The 17473-nt window shown below is 39.0% G+C and overlaps 1 protein-coding gene across 3 annotated transcripts in view; it reads right to left on the minus strand.

Moving 5' to 3' along the window:
• LOC121299052 (diacylglycerol kinase theta-like) overlaps positions 1 to 17473 on the minus strand; it is a 130178-nt gene that overhangs the window by 45421 nt on the left and 67284 nt on the right. For all 3 annotated transcript variants that reach the window (XM_041226546.1, XM_041226555.1, XM_041226564.1), the window contains exons 6-17: positions 15116 to 15269; positions 11575 to 11649; positions 10991 to 11091; positions 10104 to 10327; positions 9492 to 9582; positions 9245 to 9299; positions 8900 to 8961; positions 6999 to 7149; positions 4731 to 4769; positions 4146 to 4261; positions 1327 to 1478; positions 990 to 1138 (exon numbers count right to left, since the gene is read on the minus strand). In XM_041226546.1, the coding sequence (XP_041082480.1) occupies positions 990 to 1138; positions 1327 to 1478; positions 4146 to 4261; positions 4731 to 4769; positions 6999 to 7149; positions 8900 to 8961; positions 9245 to 9299; positions 9492 to 9582; positions 10104 to 10327; positions 10991 to 11091; positions 11575 to 11649; positions 15116 to 15269 (1369 nt within the window). The remainder of the gene's footprint in view (positions 1 to 989; positions 1139 to 1326; positions 1479 to 4145; positions 4262 to 4730; positions 4770 to 6998; positions 7150 to 8899; positions 8962 to 9244; positions 9300 to 9491; positions 9583 to 10103; positions 10328 to 10990; positions 11092 to 11574; positions 11650 to 15115; positions 15270 to 17473) is intronic.

Below are 17473 nucleotides of genomic sequence, written 5' to 3' on the forward strand. Positions count from 1 at the left end.
GTCTGGTGTTGATTGCTGAAGTGTAATGCTGGCTCCAGGGACCAGCTTATTTTGCCTCCTCAGCACATCAGCACACACAATGGCTGCGATGCTGGCTCTGGGGATCAACCCAGTGCGGTCTCCCCAGTGCATCAACATGACAACCGTCTGGATTGAGCCAAGTAGGGTACATCTCTGGGGTCTTCAAGTGGGCACCTTCCATCCTCGGTGTTTCGTCGGCTAGCCCATGACACCTCAACAGGGCTCGACAGTGATTCTGGCATCCCAGCATCACCCCCCTCCCCACTCAGCTCAGCCCAGCTTACTTACCTGTACATCAGCATTGCTTTCTTTCTACTGTGCTTGAGATCCCCAACCAAAATATTTCAGTCTCAACCACAGCCAGTTGCTGCTACTTTCTGCTGTTTCAGATAAGTTCTTCACTGTGCGACGCAACTCTTGGCCACTGAACCCGACATCTCTGAGAAACTGGGTTGTAGAGTGTGCCACAAATCCTCGACAAGCCACCTCCACTGGGTAAACTCGGACTCTCCATCCTCGATGTTCCGCTTCAGCAGCTAGTTGAGCATACCGAAGTTTGCTCTCATACGCCTCATCTACAGCACTGTTAACTCTACCAGATGAACAAGGCGTGCTGATCCAGACCACAAGATAATGTCTGGTTGAAGGTTAGTGGTGGTAATCTCAGGTGGAAAAATAAGCCGTTGACTAACATCTGCCAGCATCTTCCAGTCTTTAGCAGCTTCCAGTTGTCCTGGGCCAGGCTTAGTTTTGACACCTTTTCTTGGTGGTTGCTCTCCACGACCGAGGAATATTGTCTGTTTCCCTTCGTTGTAAATAAAATTGTCATTTGGCATAGTTTAATTATAAAACTATTAATAATATAACATAACAGAAGAGATTTGCACTCAACACAACATGTTACCAAGAGCTTTAGTAACACAGGTGTTGATAAAAAAATCAAATAACGGTAAAGATCAGCCATTTACCTGTTCCTAGAGGCACTATCCCAATGGCTGGCTCTGAACAGGCTAGTTTGTGTCTGATCTCTTCCAGTACACCCAGGACCCAGCCAACTGTCCCATCACCTCCACACACCAGGATCCGGAAATGCGGCACCTGACGGAAAGTATGCAGCCTGGACACAGATGAAAGAATTTTTAATTGCATTTACCTAAATTATACCAGGTTTAAAACAAGAATACTCAGAAAGTTAGGTGCTTTTCAAAAGTAGAGGTGGAAACCAATACAGTTCACATATAAACCTGACTGAATTGTCACCAAAGTCTTACAGGGGACAGTCTAAAAACCTAAGAATGGCCTTACCCTGGCAGAGGCCCCGCACTGGTCAGTTCAAAGACTTGGTGAGGATTTAGAAGTTTCCGGAAACTGTAAAGGAGATCTCTCCCTTTCAGTCCTCCACTCTTGGGATTTACAAACAGAAGAAGAGGGCAGCATTCCTGTGGCAGCTTCTTATACTGCAAAAACAAAACATTAAATAAGAATTCCAACACAATTCAACAGCCAACTTTCAGATAAAAAAATAAAGATCTAGAATTACCTAGTGGCTAGTATTGGGACTGGTTATTGCATTTTTGTTTCATCGCTCTGCTCATCTGCCAAGCTTCTTTATCAAAATTACCATTAGTATCCAAGATTTATTATTTCAATATTTGCAGAACTCTGACCTATTAACAGAAGATGTTTGTCCAAGATTGTATTAGTCTGTTTGTCACTTTGTGCAACTCCACTTTCAGATAGCAAATAGCACTCCTCTACAACAGAATGCCATGCTTTTAGAATTTTAGCAATTTTTTAAATGTATTTTACTTTGATTTGTTTACAAGTTGCGGTTTTGTATACTGATGTAGTTTATACACCTGGTCTGAAGAAATAAATAAATAAATAATAAAGAAGGTTTTTTTGCATCACATGGCTTCTAAAATAGACAGTGTTGTTTATTTCCGTATAAAAAAACTGCATTCCTTTTGTGTTATATACTTTCTAATTTCATGCATTTCATTCTTAAATCTATGAAAAACAGATTACGGTTATTAAAAGTAATGTTGGAGCTCAGAGGACCAACCTGAAGAAATACTGAAGAAAAAAGAAAACGTTAGGTTATTATCATAACCCTTGAGCTCAGCTGTATGCATGGGCTCAAATGGTGGTCTTGTCAGTGCATTAAGCACCTACATTTAACCTCCAGAGAGACTATACACCTCAACGGTGGCCTCACCAGGAAATGAGCTCCTGAGGAGACTGAATCGATTTTTTTATGGCACACCTTAAATGGCTCCCAAATATACCTTTAGAGAGATTTCTTCTCATCAAAAAGGTCCTGTAAAGATTACAGTATAACTGCCATAGGGCATGTGGTGGGTTTGAACCCACGAGCCAAACACCATGTCTGAAACACAACCCACTTGTAACCATACTGGGAACGAGCAGAGGCTGCCCTGGCATTTGTAGGGTGTCAGTCACCCTGTTTGATAACCCCAGATGGCTCAAATGCAGCAGTTCAGGGGCCAAAGCTGTAGGCTCAATGGGTTGGGGTGCCACAGGGTACCCTGTACCTGACTGAGCAGGTTGTGGCGCATCGGCAGCTTCCACGGCTGGCTGCTCAGGAGCTGCAACACGGGAGAATCAAACTATCAGTTGCTGAGACGAGTGCCTATGGTTCTCAGAAAGGGACCCCTTAAGTTGAGCCTGGTAATCTACAAGTATGCTATTGTAGTTACCCCTGTTGGTCGAACGTGAGTGGCAACTTTTCTTACTTCTATCTTTTGGAGGAGAAGGTGAAGGGGATTTGGAAGATGAAGGAGAAGGCGGCGAGGAACTAGTCTCGACTCTACTCTTTTTAGCGCTGCTCCACCCCTTGGAACAGAGCTTCGGAAGGAGGGTCCAGCCACACTCACAGGTGATGCTGAATGCAGTGCAGGCATGGAGGAACGCTCCTTTGAGTGACATACTGCATGGTTCTCTAGCCTACGCTCGGAGAGGGATTAACAAAAAGTTCACAATTCACAAAAAGTGACATCAGTCAAGGCCCTATTGGGGCCCAGACAGACAATGCATTTATCGTGTCCGTCACTTGCACGCAGCTTAGCCTTGCAAGAGACATATGTATGGAACCCAGACATGGTAATAGTGCTGTGTTCACAACAAACAGTGTACAGACCACTCAGTGGAGTATTGGCACTTTATATGCTCAGAACCGACACTCTGTACTGACACTGAGTGCACTCTGCACCAACACGGGGCTTAGCACCGACACTCGGTACTAACCCAGTTCACTCGGCACCATCACTCGGTACTGTGGCTCGCCATCTTGGGTGCTCACAGCCAGCAATTTCAAAACTGGTGAGATGGTATAACCAAAGACACTCTCATTGATAGGCCATGAACTGGGAGACCAAGCATGACAACACCTGCCCAAGATTGACAGATCATTTTGCAGCATCTTCATGACGTCAATTATTAATCAACACAATAAAAAGTCACTGCACCTGCTCTAAAACAGAGTTTGTCATTTTTCAATCTCAGCTAGTGAATTTTATCCAAATATAAATTATATAATTCTTTTGATGTAAAATATAAGTGATATATTTCTTTTGATGCTCAAATATAAGCGATAAGTTTCTTTTGATGCTCAGTATACATTTCAGCTGAAAGAGTTATCGACTTGGTGTTTAAAGATCCCAAGAGGGACAGCAGTAGAGCCACAGGCTTCCCACATAATAGAAGACCACGGTGGGACTTAAACAGTGCTAGGTGAAAACACAGAACATACAGAAAATATACAGAAAACACTAATAAATATCAATAAATAAAATTATTATTATAGCGATTCCGTAATAATTCTGCACTTTTTTAAAAGCAATTGCCAAAAAAGGAGCGCGAAAATAAATCAGGAGGATTTACTTGTCAACTCTCTGATGTTAATCAGGTTAGGCTGAAAAGGAAAATGGCGATACAATCAGGGAGAGTAGTGAGTTTATGCTCACGGGGGCGAAGCAACACAAGGTCACTCTCCTCTGACGAGTGTCTTTGGTATAAAGTTTTCAGGTTTGGGTGTCTTAAAGGGCAACGTCCATTTTGTAATGTAATATTCCCTACTTGAAAGGGAAATTTAGGTTTCTTACCATTATTTCAGGAATGATAACTGCGGATATCTGTTTGCTGTTGATTGTAGTATCTTTTGCTAGCATATATATTCTTTCTGCCTCAGAAAAGCAAGATATTTCCAGTATCACAGCCCCTAAAAAACAAACCAGTATGTCACTAACATCTCCTGTAGGATGTACAAATTAGAACTTCAAATATAACAAAAATGTATACTACCATAACCTACATCTACAGTACACAAGTCAAAGTGTGAGTTTGCAATACTTGGATATCGGCATGATATACTATATGCCCAGACTCCCTCAATAACTTGTGCTAAATAATGGCCTTACCCAGCTTCATAACAGACAGATAAGCAGCTATGTCTTTCTACCAATAAAACTAATACATGTGTACAGATTCTTCAAATATGTTCCAGTCTCAGAGAATATATTTGGCAGCTGCTTAAGTATAATGCCTCTAAAATTAGTCCAGTGTTAGAGTCCATTTTTTTAAGAAGGTCAGTCAGAGCTAATACTAAAATGGGCATATATAACTAGCCTAGACTAGACAGGCAAGAGTTTACCTTGTCATAACACAAGCACTTCCAAAAGATATCTTACCTTGCCCTGTGTAAACATGACTGACAGAAACTAGATGAGCTGAAAAGAAATAAAAAGTCATGTCAGTAACTTGCACATACAGTGCCTATAGAAAGTCTACACCCCCTTTCAAAATGTTCACCTTTTGTTGCCTTATAGCCTGGAATTAAAATGCATTCAAATAGTTTTTTTCCTTCATTTATATACACATCCTACCCCACAACTTCCAAGTGAAAAAATATTCTAGAAATTTGTAGAAAATTAATTAAAAATAAAAACTGAAATAGCTTAGTTGGATAAGTGTCCACCCCCCTTGTAATAGCAATCCTAAATTAGCTCAGGTGTAACCAATTGCCTTCAAGATCACACATCAAGTTAAGTGGCCTCCACCTGTGTTAAAATGTGGTGATTCACATGATCTCAGGTTAAATTCAGCAGTTCCTGTAGGTTCCTTCTACTGGACAGTGCATTTCAAAGCAAAGACTCAACCATGAGCACCAAGGTACTTTCAAACAAACTCCGGAACAAAGCTGTTGAAAGGCACAGATCAGTTTAAAAAAATATCAAAGGCCTTGAATATTCCTTTGAGCACAGTCAAGACGATTATTAAGAAGTGGAAGGTGTATGGCACCACCAACACCCTGCCTAGATCAGGCCATCCCCCCAGACTGAGAAAGGAGACTGATCAGAGAGGTTACCAAGAGGCCAATGGCAACTTTGTAAGAGCTACAGCCTTTTATGGCCAAGACTGTGTGTGCATGTGACAACAATATCCCAAGCACTCCAAAAATCTGGCCTGTATGGTACGGTGGCAAGAAGGAAGCCATTACTCAAGAAAACCCTCCTTGAATCCCGTTTGAAGTATGCAAAAAAACACTCAGAAGATTCTGTAGCCATGTGGAAAAAGTTTTGTGGTCTGACGAAACTAAAATAGAACTTCTTGGCCTAAATGCAAAGCGTTATGTTTGGCGCATACCCAACACAGCATATCACCCAAATAACACCATCCTTACTGTGAAGCATGGTGGTGGCAGCGTCATGTTATGGCAATGTTTCTCATCGGCAGGGACTGGGCCACTTTTCAGGATAGAAGGGAAAATGAATGGAGCAAAGTACACAGAAGTCCTTGAGGAAAACCTGCTGCCCTCTGCAAGAAAGCTGAAACTGGGATGGAAGTTCACCTTTCAGCATGACAAAGACCCGAAGCACACAGCCAAAGCTACACTGGAGTGGCTAAGGAACAAAAAGGTAAATGTCCTTGAGTGGCCCAGTCAGAGCTCTGACCTAAATTCAATTGAAAATTTGTGGCATGACTTGAAGATTGTTGTCAATCAACGCTCCCCAAGGACTTGACAGAGCTTGCACAGTTTTGTAAAGAAGAATGGTCAAATATTGCCAAATGGAGGTGTGCAAAATTGGTAGAGACCTATCCCAACAGACTCACACTTGTAATTGCTGCCAAAGGTGCTTCCACCAAGTATTAACTCAGGGGGGTGTCTTTCAGTTTTGTATTTTTAATATATATATACACACACACACACACACAGTACTGTGCAAAAGTTTTAGGCAGGTGTGAAAACATGCTGTAAAGTAAGAATGCTTTCAAAAATAGACATGTTAATAGATTATATTTATCAATTAACTAAATACAAAGTGAGTGATCAGAAGAAAAATCTACATCAAATCCACATTTGGTGTGACCACCCTTTGCCTTCAAAACAGCATCAATTCTTCTAGGTACACTTGCAAAGTCAGGGATTTTGTAGGCGTATAGTCAGGTGTATTATCATACAATTATACCAAACAGATGCTAATGATCATCAATTCAATATGTAGGTTGAAACACAATCATTAACTGAAACAGAAACAGCCAAACTCAGCAAACAAGGTGAGGTTGCTGAATACAGTTTACTGTCAAAAGTACTGTATATATATATCATTTTAAAAAAGTTCAAGGGGGTGTAGGCTTTCTATATATACTATATATATATATATATATATATATATATATATATATATATATATATATATATATATATATATATATACAAGTATATAAAGTAAATTACATTTGACAGATTTCAGCTCGATGTATTGTTTCAATAAAAAGGATGAAAGGAATTGTTGTTAATGCTAATAAGATATGAAAATAGATTTTAAAACATACCTTTAACAAAGAAAATAAAACTAGCAACAACACTGTAAAGCAATCCTAGGTTTACATACTGTATATACTGTAGTGGCACATTCTCACTTTTACACTGATAAAAACTGGACCTGATGACTTACTTTTAATAGTGAGGTGTTCTTGAAGAAGTTCAGTGTATTCTTTTTCATTCAACTGTACTGGTAGTCCGCTCACCAACAGGTTCACCTGCACCACGGAGTTCCTGTTTTCCACAATGTAGAACCGGGTTTGGTTCATTTGACGAATAGAGTTCTGCAAGGAGACGAAACTTAATGTCATTTTCCTGCATTTAGAACAGGACTTTGCAGACAACACTGCCAGTTTCTGTGGACCACCACTAAGAGCACCTTTAACAGACAACTTCAAATGTCAATAATTAACACTATTCAAGGCCTCAATGCATTTGCAAGATCAAAAGTTTTGTGATTCTGTATTAGCATTACTAACTCTGAATGTTCTAAACAACAATGCTCAGTGGATACTGATCAATTCAACTGATTGAAAGATGAATTTTAAAAAGGGCCACATGACATGGGGCTGTAGGCGCAAGTCAGTTCTTTTCATTCACACCACTCTATATATTTTTATATTACATACTCAATGTATCATTTAAGAATAGATAAAACAATGCACAGCTAAACAATGGACGTTGTTAGTAATAACTGTAAAAACAAAATCTAATTTTTACAATTGTCAGAAGGTGCTTTTGGCTGACCCAGAGTAACTTTGGTAACAAATGTATCCATTATGAAACAATGTAATTAAAAAGCATCAGTAGGCCTGCGGCAGGATGGCTGAGTGGTGATGTACCCAGATCAGACCCGGAAGCTGACACAGAGACACATAGGTACTTGCGGGTGAAAAAAACTCTGGTGCGCCGTTCTTATTGCAACAAAAACAGATGAAAAGGATATACAGAAACACTGCTCAAAGAGCAAAATAAAAAGTTCAAACAAAAACAAATCTTGAACACTGACACCAAACAAATACCGTGACCTGCCACAAGGCCTCAAAATATATTGCTGAGCAATAAACTGAGTCTGCGTGTATTTTAATTTTGGTGCCTCCCTTTGGGAGAGTATAAATAGAAGCCATGAAAGGTGGGTTTCGAGGAAGCTTTGGTTCCAGTGGAAAAATAAACTCCTGTTTGATAAAATCTCCCCTTAGTGTATTCATGTGAATCTTACCAGTTACCAAGTGATCTGAAAACAAAAAACAATGTTTTGAACTGACTGGAAAGGTATGTTCGCTCATAAATAGCTCGACAGGTGAAAGAAAAAAAAATTATACTGGACCATGGCTTCAGAACCCCTAATCTAAACAGTATATTTCCGGTCCTATTTTGACAGCCGTATACAGATCTACCACCTCTTAAGATCATCTGAACATGTTTTTACTTATCAAGCTCTCAATGGACTGTTACTACAATTATTTCCATATACATTATGTGTGAACTAAGGGGGAAGAACCAAATGGAATAAATATTATAGCTGTTGTGTTGGGTTTTTACTGGTGAGAACAAATTGTCTGCACATGCATTTCTATATTTTATTTCTGGTACACATATTAAGTGGTTGTACATTTTAATTAACATTAAAGCCATATATATATAATATATATATATTATATATATATATATACTATATATATATATATATATATATATATATATATATATATATATATTTATTTTCTCAGTAAAAAGGGGTTTATCAAAATGTTTACATGGTATTATAATGAAATCTGTCATGGTTCCCAAGATCCATTTTTTAACCTTTTCTTGAATATTTTACATTTTAACAATACAAGGTTCACCCACTGCATCTTCCAGCCAGTGCAAGTGATTAGCAGTTTGCAAGCAAGCAAGCTACCTTCTTTAAAGCTGTTCCATAGAACAATATTTCCAGTTTTATAGGAAGCAGCTCAGCTATGCTATTTGACAGAAGACTGCTACATGGAAGGGGTTTGTGCGCCTCTTTAATTTTTGTCAAGTTTAAGATACCTTTCTGATGTCCTGAAGTTTCTCCAGCAAAAGTTCCTGGTTCGTCAGCACTTGCCGTTGAACTAAAAAAAATAAAAAAGATATATAAATTAGCATTTTAAGTCAATGCAAACAGTATCTTCCATTTTAATAAAAAAAAAACAAATAAATAAAATAAAAATAAAAAAAACATGCAGTCAGAACAAAAAGGACTAAATAACACATAAAAATATTGTTGATGACCAGGGGCATAAATCCAGACTGTCCTCTGCCCCCTCCCCCCCAAGTCCCCTACTCTGCCTGATTTAAATGACTTTCTCATTTAATTTCTCATTCTCATTCATTTTCATTTCCTCTACCCCTTACCTTGCTTGCTCCCCATATGTACTTCTACAAGTCTTAAACCCTCTGGGTCTTCGTCCTGTTTAATAAACATTAATTGAATAGGAAATGGTGTCAATAGAAAGATATGCAGGATTAAACATACAATACTTGCTGTTCAGCATTTATTTATTTATTTATTTTAAGATATATGCATTTCAATGTACTTCCTTCTAACTCTCACTGAAGAGCCACAATAAAATCATTCATTTTAAGCATTGCACTTAATTACCGATCTTCCTAACTGCTGAAGAACTTCTTTAATGACAGACTCGACAGTGCTTTTCTTGGTGATCAAGATGGAGATGTATGCCACTCCCAGTCTACAACAAGAAAAATAACATTGACATGTCTGATTAGCAGGTGCCTGTTACTCACAACCTAAAATGGGGGGGGGGGGGGGGTGGTGTCAAACTACACCTGTCACACAGAAACTCAATGTTTCCAAAAAAAAATTTTAAAATTAAAAAAAATCAGAAATATGACTGAAAATAGGATTTATTTCCATACCAAATTTCTAAGCAGCTGGTCATCATGTGTATTCACAGCACCTGCAGATACAGGGTACAGGGTAAGACCAGTGCATACAAAAAAAACAAAAACCTGGCGCTATTGCTGACTGAAAGCCACAATGGGCAAAAATCAGCTCAGACCCTCTCAGTTGTTGGTATTAGCCCTATACTGGAAAATGGGATACTAATCAAGCACTGGCTCCTGGAAGGCAGCATGATAGCTCCCCCTCAAAGGGCAATCCTGGAATGAACACCCCATTCGGTCCTGAGCCTTTCTCAAGCAGAGCCCAGAAATGGTGCCCCAGTGTATTATCGGTACAACTGTCACTTACTTTAACCATCCAGCATATATCTTGAGGACTTCGCTCTCCTTTGGTTTGGCTTGGAGCACCCAGGCCTCAGGCATAGACTCCTTAAACACAGACTGTGACTTGGGGTTCTCCATGGCCCCATTGCAGTTGGTGATATCCTCGTTAACCAGGACCTGTTGGCAGTATATCTGGAGCTCGTAGTCTTGGGGCTCATATGGGATGTAGTAAACTTTCAGCGCTGCTTCCTAAAAAGAAAATGAGGATAAGCAAAGAGGTGATATACCAAAAGTCTTGTAAACATATTTTAAAACCTATACAATATTCAGGGACTATTAAGGGAGCGTCACATTGGCTCTGGCGCTCAAGTGGGTTAGGGAGAAAAAACCGGCAGGGACTGTTTCTCCTCTTTGAGCTACAGAGAGCCCTGCTGGCCAGGAGCCCAGTGAGCTCAAAGGCGTCTGCCTGCAGGACTGGCCTTTGTCCTCCTTGGTTGTGGGATCAGAGGACGCCCACTGAACCTTTGGGTCTCCTGAAATGTGGGGAATATCTATGGTGAGAGGGAAAGTGATTGGCCATACCAAATTGGGAGAGAAGAAAACAAAAATCGGGGGAAAAATAATAACTGGACACACTAAATTAAAAAATATTCAAGTTCCAAAGTGTGAGAATCCATATAGTTCATTAGGCAGAAATTAATGTATGCATCAATGTTTTACTTTTAATCTTGTTATTGTGCACCTCTGCCTCCAACTCTAATTTACTCAAATCCGAATAAACGGTTGTAAACTTTGATATTCCAGACAAAGCTTTTAGGTTTACGAATATGCTTCTGGTACTAAAAAAGGCTGATTTTAATTTGCACGCATCAGATAAATGGAAACAAGTTTCTAGAAAAAATGAATTCTTACCACAACTTCTTCGTTTTTGGCGATCCGTGGAACCGATATGAGGCGAAACTGGTTGCGCTTTACTGCATCATTGCCATCAAATATCTTTAGGGTTTGTTTACCTGAAAACAACATGTTAGATCAAAGTTATCAGGCAACAAATCGTGGAGAAATAGAACACAAGTTGACCACACAAGACATAATCAACAAGTTGTTCTGCAAGAGCAGATTAAGTAAAATAAAGCAGGTGAAGCTAATTAATTATTCCAAGAAATCTTAAATACTGCAATCACTTTTTAGGTCTCACACTGACCTATACTACCATGTTCACTTTTATAACCCAGGTCACCCAGTCCCAGAAAGGAAATTAGTCTCAATCACTTAAGTGGTACAGTAATCTTCACCAACTGTTACAAAAAAATAACAATAAAAGCCAAATACATGCTTACCATAGGAAAATGTGAAGCTAAGAAGTTATGGTACTACATAAGAGGTAGGAGGAATAATTTCCAGTTAGATCCTTTTTAATTCTATCAACAAGACTGCCTACCTCACATGTATCACTGAAATCTCTGAATGGCTTAAGAGCAATTAAATATTCATACTTGAATCTGATGATGAGGTGGATTGTGTTTCTTTCAAGTTCCCTGCAACTGAGCGATCAACATCATCACTGTCATCTGGATTGGAAAAAAAAAAAAAAAAAAAAGATTTATTAAACCATTACAATGCAGCCCCTTATAACATGGTGCCAGTTAATTGGCAGTATTTTCCACATATGACTATTCACTTGCAAGCTCCATTTGTACGTTACCTACGGCTTCTAACTACTGCTAAAATACTATGAAATCCCACCGAAACAATACTATGGTAGATATGCTGAATTTCACAGTGAGAAAATATGATAGGCCTAAATTCCATTAACAGGTACCCCCTCATTAAATTGGACAAGTTTGGTAACTAAACAGGTGGTGAGTGAACAGCAGTCTAAGTCTTTAATTTGAACAGCTAGTATATTAACTATGACTACTACTCTTGCTCCCAATCTCTGTCATTTGCTCAATCTGTACTTGAATGTTCTTTATATTTACATTGTGAAATAAGTAGTTACATATTAAAAGGGAGAACTGGTGGTATCTAGGCTCAAAACCTGAGCACGTGTTTGAAAATGAATCCCAAATGTGTAAAACGTGTTTGTAGCATGCACACACCATGTAAACAAACACTGTTCTATGTCATAACAGATTATGTTTATTTAATTGCCTTAGTTTTAGTACATTTGTTTCCCCATTTCCAGATAATCAAAAAACTGTTTTGTCAATTTGTGTTTTCACTTGGTACCAACATGGCTAGATAATAAAATCTGAAATGAATACAGCTACATTTTTCAAAAATATTAAAATAAATAAGTACTATAATGAGAACATCCCTAAACCTAGCGTTCAGCACTCTCTCCCTACCAGTTAAGGAAAGCTGGAAGAAATAAATGTCCTGGAAGAACTAGCTCTGCTGACAAGGGTAAATAAACTGATATATTATACTTTTGGCTAAAAAATAAAAAATAAATGCATAAACCCTTAGACTATTGTGTGTGTTCACAGGGAAACAATGGACTTGCAGTTAAACTAATAGTACAAAAAAACATGCAGTAAGTGTACTACAGAATTTTAGGAGTTTTAGTCTATCCCAAAACAGATGTTGTATGTATTCTAAGAAATACATAACAGAAAAAATAAACACTAAGCAAAATCTTTCTCCTCTTCAAACTTAAAGTAAACAAGACAGTTTATATTATATAAAATTACAGGATGGGATTACTCTGTAATTGAAAAATGATCTTATGGGAATGCAACTCACTGAAACACAACCTATTTTGTTTTACTATGTGTTCCTCAAGATTTTGGAGTGGTAGAATATAGAAGTACTGTAGTTCAATTTTTTCCACTTTGAATGCTCACAACAGTAAACACAGTTTCTTCCCGCTAACCAAACACAACTTTTACACAGTCAAATCATAAATTGTGGAACTGGTCTATGAAGCCTCACGTTTCAGTTTATGTACAGTATCTGCGTTAACACTGATTAAGGCATTAGCCTAAGTGTTTATCTTTTATAGCAGGGGTACTCAATAGACGGACTCTGGTCCAAATCCGGACTGCAAGTACATTTTGCCTGGACCGCCAAGCCATATGCCAGTCTATGTTTCTACTTGCATTCACATTGGAAATGCTGTGAGTTCTTATGAGAGTGTGGCAGGTGAGGGTACATTAGCTGTGTCACTGTGATACTAAGTAGCAGATACTCAGTGTGAGCTATGAATGAATCCAAATGTACAACAAGTCAACAGTATTAGCAGCTCAAATTAAGTGCATTGGCTGCTGTGGCCTGTTTTGTGAGTGTCAACATATTCTCTCTCTATGGCTAATAAAACAACCGTCATTAGTAATTTTTTTTGAAAATACACATTTAAAAGATACAATTTTCATAACTTATGGCAGTGGTTCTCAAACTAGGGGGAGTGAGATGGATGGTGGTGGGGGTCGCAAAAAAGTTTTAGGAAAAAAAAAAAAGCTTAACAGTTTACCTATAGTAGTAACTCTCTTAATACTGATGCTCCAAACATTGTCTGTAGATGGCGCTGTGTATCTGACATATTGCTTTTCAGTTACGTTATATTGTTGTGCTTCGTTGTATCATTCTGCTCAAGATTTGTAACACGTGATGTAATGTGTTTAGTGTAAGCATCGGTAGCAATCTCAGTTTTGTGTTTTTGAGCTTGTAAAATGGATCATTGGCTCAATCAGGTGAAAAAAAAAAAACAGCTTAAGAGACAAAAGAAGAAGCGAATGAATTTGCTTCAACTTCTCAAGCGCCGGTAGCAGATCCCGAAAAGCAAGTCACACGTGCAATGAAGCAGAAAAGGCCCTGATGCTGAATAAAGTTAAACAGAGGAAATATCAAGAAGAATACATACAGTATGGCTTCACCTACTTATTACTGAAGGTGAGCAGAACCCACAGAAGTGCTTGCACAAGATAGCATGAAACCTGTAAAACTAAAGAGGCATCTGCTAAGTAAACATGCGACACATGCAGACAAGTCAGTAGAGTTTTTTCAGCGAAAAGAACAAGAACTGAAAGGTCAACGGGATGTTATCAGCAAACAAACAACAATCCCAACAAAAGCACTTGCAGCCTCCTATGTAGTTTCATACCTAATTGCTAAATGTAAAAAGCCACACACAAATGGAGAAACACTCGTTCTTTCTGCTGCGGTAACAATGTGATAAATTTGTAATACCGGCTGAAGCTATTCTGTTCTCTAACAATACAGTTAACAAGACGTATTGAAGATATTGCTAATGCTATAAAGGTTCAGCTTATTGAACGTGTTAAACAAAGCCCCAGATTTGCCTTGCATCTTTATGAGTCTACGGACATTTCTAATTCAGCTCAGCTACTTGTGTATGCGAGGTATTGTTATGACGGGAAGCTACATGAGGATTTATTATTTTAAATCACTCTCCCAGGAAAATATTTTGCAATATCGACAACGTAATGCGCAAAGGCAGCCTGCAGTGGGCATGCTGTGTTGGTGTATGTACAGATGGGGCTGGTGCGATGATGGGGAAAAACATTGGACTGAAAGCAAAAGTTCTGGAAGTGGCGCCGCATGTTGTTTTCACGCGTTGTGTTATACACAGGGAAGCTCTGGCTTCTAAGAAACTCGAACTGGAACTTAATTGTGTTCTGCAAACTACAGTAAAATAGTGAACTTTGTGAAGTCTCGTCCAAAATATTCAAGATTGTTTTCAATCTTATGTAAGGAAATGGGTTCAGAATATGAGACGCTGCTCTTGCATACAGAAGTCCGTTGGCTGTCTCAAGGAAAAATCCTAATGCGGATGTTTGAGCTGAGAGATGAATGGGGATGGGGATGGGAGTCAAAGTGATAATGTGCTCTGGACCTTGACCTTATTATAACCAAGAATTTTGGACATTCACCAGTTTTACCTCAAAGCCTATCATCTAATTTCATAAAATCCCTTTGAAGTCTTTTTCTTTTTTCTTCTTTTTTAAATATGTTTGTGTGTTCCACAAGATATACATGTGATGCCTACGGTAACAGATTTTTTTTTCTTGTTACCTGGTTCTTTTTGAGAGCTTTCAGAGATCCGGAAACACTGCATTTTGCTGAAGTTTCGGGAGTTGACACGCACACAGTTTGGGGGAAGAATCATTTTCTTCAGTCTTCCAAACTTACATTCTGGCAGAAGAATGATGTAACAGGATGCATGTGCCTATTTAAAAATAACAATAATAATAATTCTGTCAAATAAAATGTGGCATAATTCTTGTTAGTCATGCTGCCTTTTCATACAAATTATTCAAGCATTCAATGTGGTTATGTGCTTTCAGGTGTAATGTCCCATGCAGTTTTGTAAGCAGGTGTCAGTGAAGAACCAGGAGCTTTGTTCTTTTCTGCAGCTGAAAACCAACAGTGTTTCTCAGATGATTCCAAATTGTCCAAAAAAAAAAAAAAAAAAAAAGTACAATAATCGATATATATATATATATATATATATATATATATATATATATATATATATATATATAGCGCTGGAAAAAATTAAGAAACCACTGCAAATTTTTCTTAAATCAGCATCTCTACATGTATGGCAGCCATTCCATTCCAGTGTCTGTTGACACCTCATTCTACTGAATGAGGTACCGATTAGGGGATCACCTGAACCAAATCTCATTTAACGAGGAAAAGTATAAAAACCACTCCTGTGGTCGTCACTGTCCTCTTGCAATAGGACCAGCTGGATGGCAAAACAGTCCTAGTAGTATCTCAAAAGTAATTGAAATCAAAAAATAACTATTGACCATGCCCAAAGAGTTGAAAAGGAAAGTTTTGAGTGAGGAAAAGAAGGGTTCAATTCTGGCTTCACTGGCAGAGGGATACAGTGAGCATCGGGTTGTTTCCATCCTTAAAATTTCAAAGACGGAGGTTGATAAGAACAAGGTCAAGCAACACACATTGGGGACAACAAAGATACAGACCGGCAGAGGGTGAAAACGACTCTCCACTGACCGGGATGACCGCCAACTCATTCGAATGTCACTCAGCAACCGTAGGATGACATCAAGTGACCTACAAAAAGAATGGCAAATGGCAGCTGGGATGAAGTGCACGGCGAGGGCGGTTCAAAACAGGCTCCTAGGGGCAGGGCTGAAGTCGTGCAAAGCTAGAAAAAAGCTCTTCATCAATGAGAAGCAAAGAAGAGCCAGGCTGAGGTTTGCAAAAGACCATAAGGATTGGACCGTAGAGGACTGGAGTAAGGTCATCTTCTCTGAGGAGCTGGTCGTCAATGGTTAGACGGAGACCTGGAGAGGCCTACGAGCCAGTGTCTCGCACCTACTGTGAAATGCGGTGGAGGATCGGTGATGATCTGGGGGTGCTTCAGCAAGGCTGGAATCGGGCAGATTTGTCTTTGTGAAGGACGCATGAATCAAACCAAGTACAAGGTTGTCCTGGAAGAAAACTTGCTTCCTTCTGCTCTGACAATGTTCCCCAACTCTGAGGATTGGTTTTTCCAGCAGGACAATGCTCCATGCCACACAGCCAGGTCAATCAAGGTGTGGATGGAGGACCACCAGATCAAGACCCTGTCATGGACAGCCCAATCTCCAGACCTGAACCCCACTGAAAACCTCTGGAATGTGATCAAGAGGAAGATGGATGGTCACAAGCCATCAAACAAAGCTGAGCTGCTTGAATTTTTGCGCCAGGAGTGGCATAAAGTCACCCAACATCAATGTGAAAGACTGGTGGAGCATGCCAAGACGCATGAAAGCTGTGATTGAAAATCAGGGTTATTCCACCAAATATTGATTTCTGAACTCTTCCTAAGTTAAAACATTAGTATTGTGTTGTTTAAAAATGAATATGAACTTATTTTCTTTGCATTATTCGAGGTCTGACAACACTGCATCTTTTTTGTTATTTTGACCGGTTGTCATTTTCTTCAAATAAATGCTCTAAATGGCAATATTTTTATTTTGAATTTGGGAGAAATGTTGTCAGTAGTTTATAGAATAAAACAAAAATGTTCATTTTACCCAAACACATACCTATAAATAGTAAAACCAGAGAAACTGATAATTTTGCAGTGGTCTCTTAATTTTTTCCAGAGCTGTGTGTGTGTGTGTGTGTGTGTGTGTGTGTGTGTGTGTGTCTATATATATATATATATATATATATATATATATATAAAATGTGTAAAATTGAACATAATTTCCGGCAACTGTCCTCCAGGAGGCACCATCAGCCAACAACCACAGGCAACTGCACAGATAAAGACCTCTCTTTAGCCGAGGTCTTCCAACACGGTAGACCAGTATCATATTTACATACTTGCATGTCAGCCACAGTATACAAACGGCTGTTAAGAAACTTCACAGTACAGCTTGACCAGATCAATCCTCCTGCAAATGAACA

The sequence above is a fragment of the Polyodon spathula genome, chromosome 2 (assembly GCF_017654505.1).
Source record: "Polyodon spathula isolate WHYD16114869_AA chromosome 2, ASM1765450v1, whole genome shotgun sequence".
NCBI lineage: Eukaryota > Metazoa > Chordata > Actinopteri > Acipenseriformes > Polyodontidae > Polyodon > Polyodon spathula.